We start from the raw sequence: 14,626 nt of genomic DNA, 5'->3' as shown, positions 1-14,626 counted from the left end.
TTACTAAATAATGAAATTATTTTTTTCTTCATAAAAAATGTCTATAAAGTAAAATTATAATGAGTGCAACTGCTAAGTAATTTTTAAAATAATAAAAACATAATTCTGTGATTGCAGCTTGTTAATTAGCTAAAATTACAATTTATATATAATTATTTTTTTATTAATATAAATGCGACTATAAAATTGCAAAAAGGGCAACTGTTGACTGTTTTTTTAAATAATAAAAACATCAAAATTCCATGATTGCAGGTTGTTATTGGGCTAAAATGCCAACTTATATAGTGAAATTATTTTTTGTTCATATAAATTTAATATAAAGTAAAGCTGTACGAACGGAAACAGTAGTTTTTCAAAATAAAACATCAAAATTCTGTGATTGTAGCTGTTTAATTAGCCAAAATTCCAGATTATGCTTCTTTAAAATATTTTGTCTTCATTTAAATATGACTATAAAGTAAAACTACAATTAATGGCAACTTTAAAATAATAAAAACATCTAAATTCTGTCATTAGGTCTTCCTAAATGTGAATATTTTCAGGTTTCTTTCATCCTCTGTCGGTAAACTGAAGATCTTTGGACAAAAAAAACAAGATTTTCTCCCATTTTCTGACCAAACGGAGAATGGATGAACCCAGAAATTAAATAAAAAATATTAAATATATAAAATAAATCCATCACTGGCTAATATCTATGAATTCTGCTGTTTGCTATTTATCATTTCAGAAAAGAACTCGTGTATTTTCATAGATTGAATGAACGTTCACTGTAATGGTGAATATTATGGGATGTAAACACTGATCTGAACCCGACATTCAGCTGCTTCGTTGCTTCTGTGTTCAAATACGACCGACGTGTTGCAGTTTAGAGGATTTCATGGTGAGATCTGTGATGTTTTTACATAAATCTGAATATTAATGCTGCTACAGCTCTCTGGCTTTGAGTTTTTCTGTTTTTTTTTGTGCTTCTTGTTGTTTCTTCGTTCGGTTCAAGGAGTTTCGTTACTGAAGAGCCTCCAGTTTGTTTGGTTCAATATTAATTAAAAGTCACTAAAGTTTGTTTTCTGATTCCATTAAAGGGAAACAACGAAGCTGTTCAGGGAGTCGTCTTTGTGCTTTCAGAGGATGGAATTTAAAACATTTATTCATGTTTAAATTAACTTTCAGATCTTTAACCCTCGTGTCGTCCTGTGGGTCAGAATTGATCCGTTTTAAAGTTTGAAAATGTGGAAAAAAATATATTTTCACAGTGAAACTTCTGATGTCCACATTTTCAACATTTTGGGGAAATCTTTGAACATTTTTTGGTGGGAAAAAAAAGAAATGTTAAAAATATTTAAGAACATTCACATAAAAATCAACCAAAATCCAGTGGATTTTGATTGATTTTTATGTGAATGTTCTTAAAGAAAATATTTGAAGTTTTACTGATATATATGGAATCACTTTAGACATTTTTAGGATTTTTTTGGAAGATTTTTACTCATTTTTTGAAAATATTTACAAGAATTTTCTTGTCATATTTGGGGGATTTTTAAAAATAAAACTTTTAAGGAATTACTGGAATTTTCTTCCTGAAGGTTTTTGCAAATTTTCTGAAATATGGGGAATTTCTTTATTTTTTTCAGACAAAGAACTATTTTTTGGTGCCCGTAAATGAAGACAACAGGAGGATTAATCTCTGCATGTTTCTTCTGCAGAAGTTTCAGGAACTCTTCCTCATAGAAGAGTTTTTAGGAGTTAAATCAAAGACCTGGAGGGAGAAATGATTCACTTTTGTGAGGCTGAACTGGTCCAACGGCGCCACCGTGTGGTTACAGGTGAGATTACAACAGAACCAGCAGTTTATGTTTTTATTTCTATGACCTCTGTTGTCACCCTGTGGTCAACTGTGATTTATTCAACTTCAGAGGATTTAATTCTGTTTAGAAAGTTTCCTCTGGTAACCAGGACTAAATTACAGGTTAAATTACAATTAATCTGAATATTTTCGCTCCGCAACACGACAAAAACGAGAAACAAAATAAGAAAAATGAGACATGAAACAACAAAACCGAGACACGAAACGAGAAAAACAAGACAGGAAAGGACAAAAATGAGACACAAAAGGACAAAAACAGGACACCAAAGGAAAAAAACATGACACAAAATGAGAAAAACGAGGCAGAAAATGAGCCACAAAACTCAGTAAATAATTGAGTGAAACACCAGAGTTGATAAAGAACGTCTTTAATTCATCTGCTCTGTAGTCAGAAAATCATTAAAGGAAACCAACAGTCAAGAGACAAACTTTTAGACCTCAACGTGGGAAAAGTTGTGCGTGTTTCAACATAAGTAATTTAAGTTATAAGCAGTAACGATGACGAAGTGTGAGCTGTTCTGATGATGACCTTTAGGCACAGGAAAGGTTCTGGTAACAAACATCCAAACTGGAACCGGCCACCGGCTTCAGATCTTTCCGGGGAAACTTCCGTTCTCTATCTGCTCGTCCCATTTACCGACCTGAAGGAAACACGGCAGACAAAACGTCAGTTCTGGCCAGAAACCAGCTCAAAAATCAGCAGATTTATTTACATCCACGAGTCGTCGGAGTGGAAGTTTATGATTGAGGGAAACTTTAAGCGTGGAGCTGAACAGTTGATTGATTTCAGATCAAAACTGATTTAAAACCGCTAAATTAGCAAACTAGAAGAGCATGCGAGAGCGCAGTCCTCCTCCAAGGCTGCTCATTCCCCCATATGGCATTGTCAGAAATGCAGCATTTGTTTATTAGTTATTGATGATTACAGAATGTGAGGACTGATCCGTCAGAAATGATCCAAGGAACAACTGATTAAATTGTGGGGATGTTTCTGAGTCCCATCAATTCCCGCTACATATTTAGGTCACGTGATTCGGTATCCGTACATAACGTACACATGCACAACACACGCCTGTGCTCAGGTCATTTTGTTGGTGGGTACATCTATATTACATCTATGTTGCCGTGGTTTCTGATCATCAATAACTAATAAACAAATGCTGCATTTCTGACATACGGGGGAATGGAACAGCCTTGGAGGAGGACTGAGCTCTCTGAGGGTTTTTCTATAAAGTCTCAGTGAAAGCAGCCCAATCCAGACAGGATTTAAATGCTTTATGAATGAGCGCTTCCTGTCCTCACCCAGCTGCTGGGGCAGAGGCTCTTGTAGACCCTCTGGTACCACTCACAGGGGGACACATCCTGGTCTCGGGCTGACAGAGCCTTGTTGCACCGGTGGAAGTCTGAGGCAGAAAATAACAGCAGAGTTCAGGGGTCGACATTCAAACCAAAGACACCTGAAGGTCAGAACCAGCACGTCGAGCCTACAAACTTATACAAGCTGTTGATGGAAGAAAATTTGATTAAAGTACCTTTTTTTTAAATTAAAAAACAATAAATCTACTTGCTTGTCATCATTATAACACACATTTAATGTAGGTTGACATTACAGATGCTGCAGCTTTGATGTCCTTCATTCGCTCTTAGATCCAACTAAACCTCAGATAAAGTTCTTCTGGTTTCTCTTGAACATACGAAATGTTCTGAATGTGCAGGAATCTTGATGAAACACATCAGAGTTATTAAAGTCAAACAGTTATAAGCTAATTAACCCTCCTGTTTTGTTGCAGGTCAAATTAACCCATTTTAAAGTTGAAGCATTTTTTCAGTGTGAAACTTCTTCTGCTCGGCTTAATAAGTGTGATCAACATAAAATGAATTTTTTCCTCGTATTTAAGGTTCAAAAATAATGCTTACATAAAGTTAACTTTTAATACAAATCCTCATTTGTCTTGATTTGAAGTTATCAACTCCATACAAATAAAAAAATTCCAAAATGCAAAATTAAAAAAAAAAAAAAAAATCTGTATCATGTAAAACTATTGTATTTTATATTCTGGTCTTTAAAATGTGCATTAAAACAAGTTTTAAGGTGCATTTTTAATGAAAAGCGAGTGAATTATCCTCATTGAACCGTGATCTATGAGAGGTAAAGAACACCATTAAACCAAACATTGATAGAAATAGTTATTAATGGAGTTAATAATGGGATATAAACAAAATTCATTGGGATAATTTTGGGATTTCTGACACTTCTTGATAATTAAACAAACCCCAGGAACATCCCTACTGTTCCTGAGAGACGAACCTAACAAGAGGGTAAAGAAAAAGTACCTTATTTACAGAGTTTACCTCCTAGAAAGAAGGGAAAAAACATAAGTGAGGACAGAAAATAAAGTATATATCTGTGTATATTAAATGAGAAAAACTGACAGATAATCAGGAAGGTTTTTGGACACTCAAAATATCCCAGAGGAGAACATCCAGATGTTAAGAGCTAAAACTAATGATTATTTCTACTGTCAATTAATCTGGACATCTGCTTTTGAATTCATTAATTAGTGGTTTGGTCTCAAAAATGGTGAAAAATGTGGATCAGAGTTTCCTCAAATGTCTTGTTTTCATCCAAAGATCTTCACTTTACTGTCATAGAGGAAGAAAAAACAAATACAAGAATTAATTCTGGTTGCAAAATCTGCAAATAGGAGCTAAAAAAACAGATTTAATTCAGAAATATCGCTGTCTAAATTTGGTTTTTAAGTTTTTCTAATAGAGTCTGGATTGCGGAAGGTTCATTCAAGGGCAAAATCATGTCTTGTTTTTGTCCAAAAATATTCCATTTACCTTCATAGAGGAAGAAAAAATTAATAAAGAAATTCATTCTGGTTGTAAAATCTGCTAAACTGAGCTAAAAACTGGATATAATTCAGAAATGTCGCTGTTTGAATTTAATTTTTTAAGCTTCTCTAATGGAGTTTGGATTGTTGAAGGTTCATTCAAGAGCAAAGACATTCAGTTTATGGTCATTAGAGGTAAGAAACCAGAAAAAAAAAATCACATTTAAGAAGCTGAAATCACAGAATTTAGCTTTTTTTCCCCCTATAAAAGTGCTGACTAATCGACGATCAAAACAGTTGGAGGTTAATTTAACAGCTGACGACTAATTGATTGCAGCTCTACCTGATGTATCAAACTAAACCTCTCCCTCTGTGTTTGTTTCTCGTCTCTGTACTGATTGATTATCACTTATTGATCCTCACCCAGGTAGTTCTGGAAGCAGTTGCGGGTCTGGTTGGTGTTGGGGAACCGGGCGTCGAAGGGCGCAGTCCGGTAGTTCTTGATCTTGTCATCGATGGTCTCAGCCATGTTTACGGGTTTCTGTCACAGGATACTGAAAAAAACAACACGTAGAGTTTATTAATTTACAGCTGACGGGTTTATAAAAACACTAAAACCTCACAGCAGCATCACTAAGGTTAGCTACGCGGCGGTTAGCATGCTAGGAGGCTACACACGGCGTGTTTAGCTTCGCTTTGTTTGCAGTTTTATACGTGATTTTTAATCAGAACGTTTAGCAAAGATAATAAAATGTTTCATTCTAATAAATCTGTTAGATAAAAACTGATGACACAGCTTTAGCTCCAGTTAGCACGACATCCGAGCAGGCTGTTAGTCTAGCCGTTAGCTCGGCCGTTAGCTTAGCTGTTAGCTCAGCTGCTAACTTAGCTGATAACTGTCCGAATCTCACCGTTAGCGGAAAAATTCAGTACCGCTCGCTGCTCGCGAAATCAAAGTGGATTTAAACCCCCACAAAGTCTGAAATGAGACACTTAAATTTAAGAAATTACCGCAATAAATGGGAGTTACCTCAGCTAACCTTGGAGCCGCTTGTTGTGTCCTCGCCACAAAGATGTCCTTCCGGTCCGGAGCGCGGGGGCTGCTGGGAAACTAGGCGGTGGGCGCACACGACAACAGCAACTCAGTTCCTTCCTGTGTCCAACTGCAGATTTCAGGGTTTAAAAGCAGTTTTATTGATATTGTTAAGATGGTAAGAGTGTTTTCTGTCGTCTAAATTATTGTTGCTGTTATTTTGCGGCCAGAGTGAGACCAAATGTCACCAGAAACGACGAATAAACAGCAGGTCACAGATGAAGGTCAGAGGTTTAATTAATGAGATATGGGTCATTCGGCCTCCAAAATGTTTAAAAAATAAACCTTCTCTTTCACAGTTTCGGCTCGATATTGATCAATAATAGGTAGTAAGCTATCAAAGACTTGATTGTCTCAGCTTCCACATCAATGGTACCATTTTTATTCCATGTTTTCTGTGTTGTTTGCTAACCCTACTCTAATCACAGTAACAGGGTTGCTAATCCATGCTAATGTGATCTTTTTCTCAGCAGTAGAAGCTAGATATTTAGCTGCTGTTACTGCTGACCAAGAGGACAAACTGACTGATGGAAAACAGTCCAAAGAATGAGTCTGATCCTGATAATATGAGGTAGAGGGAGACATTCAATCAAGGCTGACAATGTGATGAATATATGAAAAATAGAAGAGAGGACATAGCTTTGCTCTACACATTCTTTAGGAACACTGTTGATGATGGAAACGACAAAACCAAGACACAAAATGACAAAAACGAGACACAAAACGTCAGAGACGAGACACAAAATGGCAAAAACCAGACAGAAAATAACAGAAACGAAACACAAATTGACAAAAACAAGACAGAAAATGACAAAAACGAGACACAAAAGACTAAAACGACAACAATGAGACACGAAATAAGACTGAATTCTAAAAATTTAAAAAGATGACAGTTCACTTTATTCATGCGTAATTAGAGAATTTGTGTTGTCTCATTTTTGCCATTTTGTGTCTAGTTACTGTTATTTTCTATCCTGTTTTCTGTCATTTTGTGTCGATTTTATTGTTTACTTCATCAAACAGTTTTCCTAAAGAATGTGTAGAGCAAAGCTATGTCCTCTCTTCTATTTTCCATCTTTTCATCACATTGTCAGCCTTGATTGAATGTCTCACTCTACCTCATATTATCAGGATCAGACTCATTCTTTGGACTGTTTTCATCGGTCAGTTTGTCCTCTTGGTCAGCAGTAACAGCTAGAGAAGGTTTATTTGTCAAACATTTTGAAGCCCAAATGTCCTCCAGTTCTGGAATGAGCCAGAAACAGTAAACAGAGGGAGGTAGACGAAAGTATTCAGATGGTTTTTGGTTTAATTAGTGCAGCTGGTCGATCAGTAGACGGATCTCAGGTGTGTCAGGTGAAGAGGAACATGTGGAAACATGAGAAAAACCAGCACAAACCAAAGGAAGAAGGAGAAAGCAGCAGGAAAGGGAGTCGAGGGAACCAATGACACGATGACAGTCACATCCAGAAAGTCTCTGCCAACCGGGTTTAAAGGAAATGTGTCATCAAAGGACTTTATTCTGGAAACTCGAGAGTTCAGCGGTTTCAGCATGACAGGTGAATTTACTTGCGGTCTGAGGGATCAAATCCAACTTGAGTCATGAGTTTGATGACTTCCACTCGACTAAAAGGGCAAATACGCTTCGACACCAACGCCGAAACAAAGAAGCACGACTAGAAGGTTTCTCCTTCAGTATGATTTGGCTTTTTAATGAAAATAATTAACAAAAACAGAATCTTTAATGTCAAAGTCAAACCATCTTTCTACAAGGTGATGTGAATTAATTAAAAATCGAAAACAGGTGATTGTATAAATATTCTCCTTTAAAGTGACTCATGTAATTGAACTCAGCTGGTCGGTTAAAGAAGTGACTCAGTTTCAGGTAAAACTTTAAACTCTGAGTCTGTGTTTGAGTCATTAAAAGGTTCAGCGTAAAAAACTGTCCAATATTAACATTTTAATAAAGCAAGAAACACTAAACATCCACATATATTTAGTTCAAGATGGATCCAGTAAAATTTTAAATTTCTTTGGTTTTCGTGTTTAAATTTTTTTTTGTAGAATCATAACTTTACAACAAAAACACGAGACAAATAGTACAAAAATGAGACACAAAATGACAAAAACGATACACAAAGTAACAAAAACAAGACAAATACTACAAAAACAAGACACAAAACGACAAAAACAAGACAAAATGACAAAAAAGACAAAAGAGACAAAACAACAAAAACAAGACAAAACGACAAACAGGACACACAAAACAAAGACAATACACAACAAAACAAGACAAAATATTACAAAAACGAGACCTAAAAAGAAAAAAAACCCCAAAATATTACAAAAACGAGACACAAAACAACAAAAATGACACAAACTGACAAAAACGAGACACAGAACGACAAAAACAAGACAAAACGACAAACATGAGACACAAAACGAAAAAAGACACTACACAAGACAAAATATTACAAAAATTAGACATAAAATGACAAAAAAACGACAAAAAACGAATATAGCGGAACACAAAATGACAAAACAACAATGAACAATTTAGTATTTTACTTTATGATCCAAACAACTTGTCATGGTCTAGAAATGATTTTAAATTTATAGTTTTACTAATTTACACTCTGCAGTTAATGTCTTCTCTGGAATTTTTACACTTTGAGGACTGGATTGGACCCTTTGGAGGACCGCTTCTGGCCCATGGGCCGCATGTTGGACGCCCCTAACGTAGAGATTTAGCTATATTAGTAGATTAGTTAGTTTCTTCCTATATAATTAATAATACTGTCAGGTCTCAGCCCTAAAATGTATTTGAGTAAGAAAAACTAATATTTCATATAGGTTTTGTAGGGTTTAATCCTTAATATGCGACACTACAGACTACTGACCTCCAATATTTTAGAAAAAACGTAAAATTAGACATCAAAACGTGTAGCCCGATCAGGAATATTGTGCTCTGACGTCTGATAGAGATTCGTCGTACGTTCTTAACAAAATCTGTAAAGAAACTGCATGAAAAATCCCTGCTGATGTATGCTAGCTTTTCAAAATAAAATGCACTTGTATAGCTGAAATCTCCTTATTCTCAACATCCTGAGGAAGCTGTGCAAAATCTGAATATCCACACAAGAAAGAATCAGTACTTATGTATGTTTTTTCATTATTTTTATTGATGTTTCCTGCACTCTCTCCCCCTCTGCTGCTCTTACATTGCCAATTTCTTGACTTTTTTATAAAAATAATGTGTTCTCATCTGCAGGATCGTGGAGTTGATGGAATGGTGTCCGTCTCGCCGATCCGTCTGAGGACTATGGAGGATGGATTCCGTGAATCTGTGACGTCTCCGTCCTCCTTCCTCCTGCCGACGTCCAGGTCAGAGGCCACAGGTGTCTCCTTCCAGCTTCCTGCCTCGACGGCTTCGTTTCCTTCATCCTCTTTCCAGCTAAACTTCACTCCGAGTCATTCTCTTTAGAAATCATAACACTGATGTAAACAGACACCATCTTTAATAGGATGAAACAGTGACTTTAGATTCTAGTTTTACCTAAACAGACTAAAATCCAGACTGATTAGTGATAGAATACACTGCCTGTCCAAAAAAAGCCACCACCTGGATTTAACTGAACAAACAGGTAAGAGCCTTCCACTGGATAGTTACTGCAGTGATGAAACAACTTATTTAACCCAAGCTGATGCAGGGAGGAGCTTCTCATTTCTTAAATGTTGGAAGACATATCCTGTGGTCATGGAAAGGATGTTAATCTGTCTCAGAAGGGTCAAATTATTGGCCTGCATCAAGCAAAGAAAACAACTAACGAGATGAAACGACTAAAATCTGGTTAAGAACCGTCCAACACATCATTAGAACCTGAAAGACAGTGGAGAACCATCATCTTCTTAGATGATCGTAGGAAACCAACAGTAGAACTTACGACTGTTTAATAGTGAAAGTAAGAACATTTCCACATGAAGGCAACTCAAAGGATTGGGACTAAACAGCTGTAGCTCTAAGAAAACCACTGATCAGTGAGACTAATCAGAAAAAAAGGCCTCAGGTTGCTATGGACCATAAAGATTGGACTGACTGAACTTTTTGTTTGGATAATCAGTCTATTTTGGTTCCAGTCCATTCAGTGCTTTGTAGACCAGGAGTAAGATTGTGAACTCTATCCTTTGACAAACAGGAAGTCAGTGTTGTGATCTGAGGACCAGTGTAAGATGGTCCTGGTGTTGGTTAAAAGTCCATAATATTACCCAACAAGGTCTCAAACAGCCGTATGAGTGAATAAATTTACCCTTCCCTCACTTTCCAGTGTTCGGTCTCTCTCTCCCAGTCAGGATATAGGTGTTGTCCAGAGCAGAGGAAGGAAATTCTGTCACCCAGAACAATGAGCCCGTTTCTCTATCTATAGACCCAGAGAGCAGATGTGGTCCAGTCGGACAGAAAAACCAGAGAAAACCCAAGGAAAGTTGGAGTTAAAGATGCTGCCGGTTCAGGATCTGAGGCCTTAAGAAATGGATTTTAACTGTGAGGAGAAGAAAACGCTCATCATTTAAAGTGTCTGAATTCAGGAGGAGAAGAAGAATCAGGAAACGCTGCCAAGGGATCAGAAGCAACTGTGGGTGAGTTTTTACTGAAAAAAGGAAAACTTTAGTGTTCTTCTACCATGTTTGGAGTATGTAAAACACTACAGAGCTCCCGGAGAGAAAACAGAAAGAAAAAAAGACTGAATGACGGATAATTGGTAGAAAAATCATGGAAAAAAAATCATGATTTACATGTTAAGCACTACAAAAAAGGAGGGGGAAATAAAAGGCAGAAACTTAAAAAAAAAAAAAAAACATTTTTACTAATGTTAATTCATTGTTTTCATTGTGACTTGAAAAAATATTTTTTTTAAATATATATTTTACAGATTTTCCTCATTTTGTTAAGTTACTGACATCTAATAAAATCACAGAATTAAAAAAAAATTGATTTATTTGCTAACCATGAAAAAACCATAAATAATAATGTTCACATCAGAAATATGTGATTTAAACAAAAATATTTATTCATTCATTTGCTATGTTTGACCATAAAATTCTACATTTTCCTATATTTAAATAAGAAATAAATACTGTAATTTGAAAGAAAAAATATGTATAATAAGTAATGAAACATTAAAAATGACATCTAATAAAATCACAGACAAAAATATAAGAAATACCATATTAACTAAATTATGTCCACATTAAAAATGTGTATTTTTACAAATGCTATTTAGGTGTGTTTGTTTTTGTTTTTTACAGTGTATGACGATAAAATTACACTTTTTTTTTTTTTTTTTTTAACTGATTTTAAAGAAAGTAAATTTAAGTGTTGGGTTAAATTACAAAAATCACAGAAAAAATATATAAAAAAATGAATTAATAAATATCTACAATAAAAATATATAGTTTTACAAATAGTAATTCAGTCTTTTACTGTGTGTGACAATAAAACTAAACTGTTTTTGCAGTACTTAAGTAAGCAAAAAATATTATTTGAAAAAAATATGCATATTGAACACTGTAAAATCGTAAATATTTTTAATTTAAAAAATTAAATAAATGAATAAATAAATATTAATAAATATTAAATAAACCAAAATATTGCCTTTTTAAAGAAAAATTATATATATTAAAAATCTGAAAATGGTCAGTTTAACTGAAAAAAAAAATAGAGATACTGAATAATGTTAATTTTTTAATGAGATTTATTTATACAGTGTAGGAGCTCATTAAAACCAGATTTTCAGGGGTAATCAGTCATTAAAAACCTTCACCAGATTTTCAATTTTTTTCAATTTTATTGATTTTTTCTGAGATTTATTTCTACAGTGTCGAAGCTCATTAAAATCTTCACCTGATTTTTAGTTAGTTTATTTATTTGTTTATTTATTTGTTTGTTTGTTTGTTTGTTTATTTATTTTATGAGATTTATTTATACCAAACCTTTGCCAGATTTATTTATTTATTTATTTTGGTGAGATTTATTTATTCTGTGTAGGAGCTCAATAAAATCTTCACTAGATTTAATTTATTTTTCTTATTTTTATTTGTTTTTATCAGATTTATTTATCCAGTGTAGGAGCTCAATAAAACCAGGTTTTTGTTTTTCTCTCTCTCTTTTTTTAAAATCAGATTTATTTATGCAGTGCAGTAGCTCATTAAAACCTTGACCAGATTTTCATTTTTTTCAAAATTTATTTTTATTTATTTTTCTGAGATTTATTTCTACACTGTCGGCGCTCATAAAAAACTGATTTTCAGGAGTTTTTTAAATTTCTTTTCATTATATGAGGTTTATTTCTACAATGTAGGAGCTCATTAAAAACAGGTTTTCAGTTGTGTTTCTATTTATTTTTATTTATTTTTCTGAGATTTATCCAGTAGTGGAGCTTGTTAAAACCAGGTTTTCAGTTGTTTTTATTTATTTTTATGAGATGGATTTATCCAGTCTAGTGGCACATTAAAACCAGATTTATTTTTTATTTTTTGTGTATTTTTATAAGATTGATTAATCCAGTCTAGGAGCTCATTAAAGCCAGGGTTTCAGTTGTGTTTTTATTTATTTTTATTTATTTTTTATGAGATTTATTTATCCAGTCTAGGAGCTCAGTAAAACCAGGTTTTCAGTTGGTTTTTTAAAAATGTTTATTTATTTTTCTGAGATTTATTTATCCAGTCTTGGAGCTCAGTAAAACCAGGTTTTCAGTTGGTTTTTTAAAAATGTTTATTTATTTTTCTGAGATTTATTTATCCAGTCTTGGAGCTCAGTAAAACCAGGTTTTCAGTTGGTTTTTTAAAAATGTTTATTTATTTTTCTGAGATTTATTTATCCAGTCTTGGAGCTCAGTAAAATCGAGTTTTCAGGAGTTTTCAAAAAAAAAAAAATTTATTTATTTTTCTGAGATTTATTTATCCAGTCTTGGAGCTCAGTAAAACCGGGTTTTCAGGAATTTTTAAAAATATATATATATATTTATTTTTCTGAGATTTATTTATCCAGTCTTGGAGCTCAGTAAAACCAGGTTTTCAGGATTTTTTTTTTTTAATTTTTATTTATTTTTCTGAGATTTATTTATCCAGTCTTGGAGCTCAGTAAAACCAGGTTTTCAGGAGTTTTTTTAAATTTATTTTTATTTATTTTTCTGAGATTTATTTATTCAGTGCAGGATCTCATTAAAACCAGGTTTTCTGCGGCTCTGTTTAGAGGCGACCTGCTGTCGGTAGTTTTCCACAGTGATTCCCTGTCAGCCTCAGATTGTGAGTGGAGGTAACTGAAAGCCAAACTGTGGTGGTAATTTCCACAGCGGACAGGCGGTGACCTTTGAGTGGGTTTTTCCCCGTTTCACCGCGACAGCTGGACCCGAGTCCCGCTAACTGCTTCCTGTTGGAGCTGTTTGTGGGGGCGGTCGGCCTCCTCCTGCTGCCTTCAGCTTGTTGACAACCTGCTGAAGTTATTCTGTTGATCTCCTCCTCGCTGACTCCACTCCATTGTTTTATTGTTCATCGCTGACACACATCCTTCGCTGTGATGCGGAGGAATATATATCTGGAGTTTCTCTCTCAGTAATCTGTGTTTTCTGTCCAGATGGAGGGGTCTGGAAGTCCTCGCTTCAGAAAGCTTCACTTCCCGGTGGGTTTGTGGATCAACTCGCCCCGGAAACACTTCGCCAAACTGGGTGGTCGCTGGCCGAGTGCCATCTCTGTCAAGTCAGTCCCGAGTCACTTTAATCCCGTTTATATCTGAAAGTATTCCAGCTTCTATATGAACTCCTTTTCTGCCTCATTTTTCCCTCCCTGTGGCTCAGATTTCAATATAATGTAAACAAAAGCACATTAGTTTGGATTTTTTTTTACAATATGTGACAATAAAATTAGGTACACAAGTACATTTTTTTACTAATGTTAATTAATTGTTTACATTGTGACTTGAAATAATATTTTTACCATTTTTTTAAGTGTTACTTTACAGATTTTCCCGGTTTTGTTAAATTTCTCACATCTAGTAAAATCACAGAAAAATAAATATGTAAAAATAAAGCAATACATTTTGTAATGTGAAAGAAAAAAATGTGTATTAAATATTTAAAAAATACAAATAATATTTAGTAAAATCACAGAAAAATAAATTTATAAACTAAAGCAATAAATTTTGTAATTTGAAAGAAAAAATGAGTATTAAATATTGAAAAATTACAAGTAATATTTGGTAAAATCATAGACAAAAATATAAAAAATACGATATTATTTAGCTAAATAAAATAATGTCCATATTAAAAATATGTATTTTTACAAATGTTGATTAGTTGGATTTTGGACAGTAAAATTACACAATTTTTTTTTACTGATTTTAAATATGAAAAAATACGGCTCTCTGAAAGAATAATCATGTATATTAAATACTGAAAAAAGGTAAATTTAAGTGTTTGGTTAAATTACAAAAATCAGACAAAAAAATTATCTAAAAAAAATAATTAATTAATAAATAATGTCCACAATGAAAATATCTAGAAAACATATTGTTATTTGAGAAAAATATGCATATTAAACACTGTAAAATGGTAAATATTTTACTTTAAAAGAATACAGATAATACCTTGGATAATCTCTGAAAGAATAATCATTAACATGTCATCAAAAATCTGTATTTTTTACAAAAATGTAACTGCCCTTTTACAATGTGTGACTATAGATTTACACAGTTTTATTGTATTAAATAAGTAAAATATTATTTGAAAAAAAATAATCAGAAACGTGTGTGTGTGTGTAAAAATGGTCAATTTAACTGCTTTT

The 14,626-nt window shown here is 33.8% G+C and overlaps 2 protein-coding genes across 6 annotated transcripts in view; one reads left to right on the top strand and one right to left on the bottom strand.

Annotated features, from left to right (window-relative positions):
* Positions 1–1,802: 1,802 nt before the first annotated feature.
* rasip1 (Ras interacting protein 1) overlaps positions 1,803–14,626 on the top strand; it is a 29,225-nt gene continuing 16,401 nt past the window's right edge. Inside the window, exons 1-4 of one of the 4 annotated variants that reach the window (XM_035941384.2) lie at positions 1,803–1,820; positions 9,063–9,175; positions 10,216–10,426; positions 13,422–13,543. In XM_035941384.2, coding sequence (XP_035797277.1) covers positions 13,422–13,543 — 122 coding nt within the window. In that variant the 5' untranslated portion in view covers positions 1,803–1,820; positions 9,063–9,175; positions 10,216–10,426. Of the gene's footprint in view, positions 1,821–5,884; positions 5,910–6,914; positions 7,351–9,062; positions 9,176–9,420; positions 9,436–10,215; positions 10,427–13,421; positions 13,544–14,626 lie in introns of those variants that run through there. The other 3 variants (XM_023295007.3, XM_023295005.3, XM_055013575.1) reach the window with 3 other exon arrangements.
* Positions 2,214–5,873, bottom strand: LOC111585488 (cytochrome c oxidase subunit 6B1). Of its 2 annotated transcripts, none has more exons than XM_023295009.3 (4): positions 5,729–5,873; positions 5,122–5,252; positions 3,164–3,264; positions 2,214–2,502 (listed from the first exon to the last, which is right to left on the bottom strand). In XM_023295009.3, the coding sequence occupies exons 2-4, from the start codon at positions 5,225–5,227 to the stop codon at positions 2,449–2,451; spliced, it is 261 nt and encodes an 86-aa protein (XP_023150777.1). In that variant the 5' UTR covers positions 5,228–5,252; positions 5,729–5,873; the 3' UTR covers positions 2,214–2,448. The 2 variants fall into 2 exon arrangements, with proteins under 2 accessions (XP_023150777.1, XP_023150778.1); XM_023295010.3 differs by having other exon boundaries at positions 5,739–5,865.

Source organism: Amphiprion ocellaris, chromosome 9, assembly GCF_022539595.1.
Source record: "Amphiprion ocellaris isolate individual 3 ecotype Okinawa chromosome 9, ASM2253959v1, whole genome shotgun sequence".
NCBI classification, from domain to species: Eukaryota; Metazoa; Chordata; class Actinopteri; family Pomacentridae; genus Amphiprion; species Amphiprion ocellaris.
This window is presented reverse-complemented; position numbering and strand designations above follow the sequence as displayed.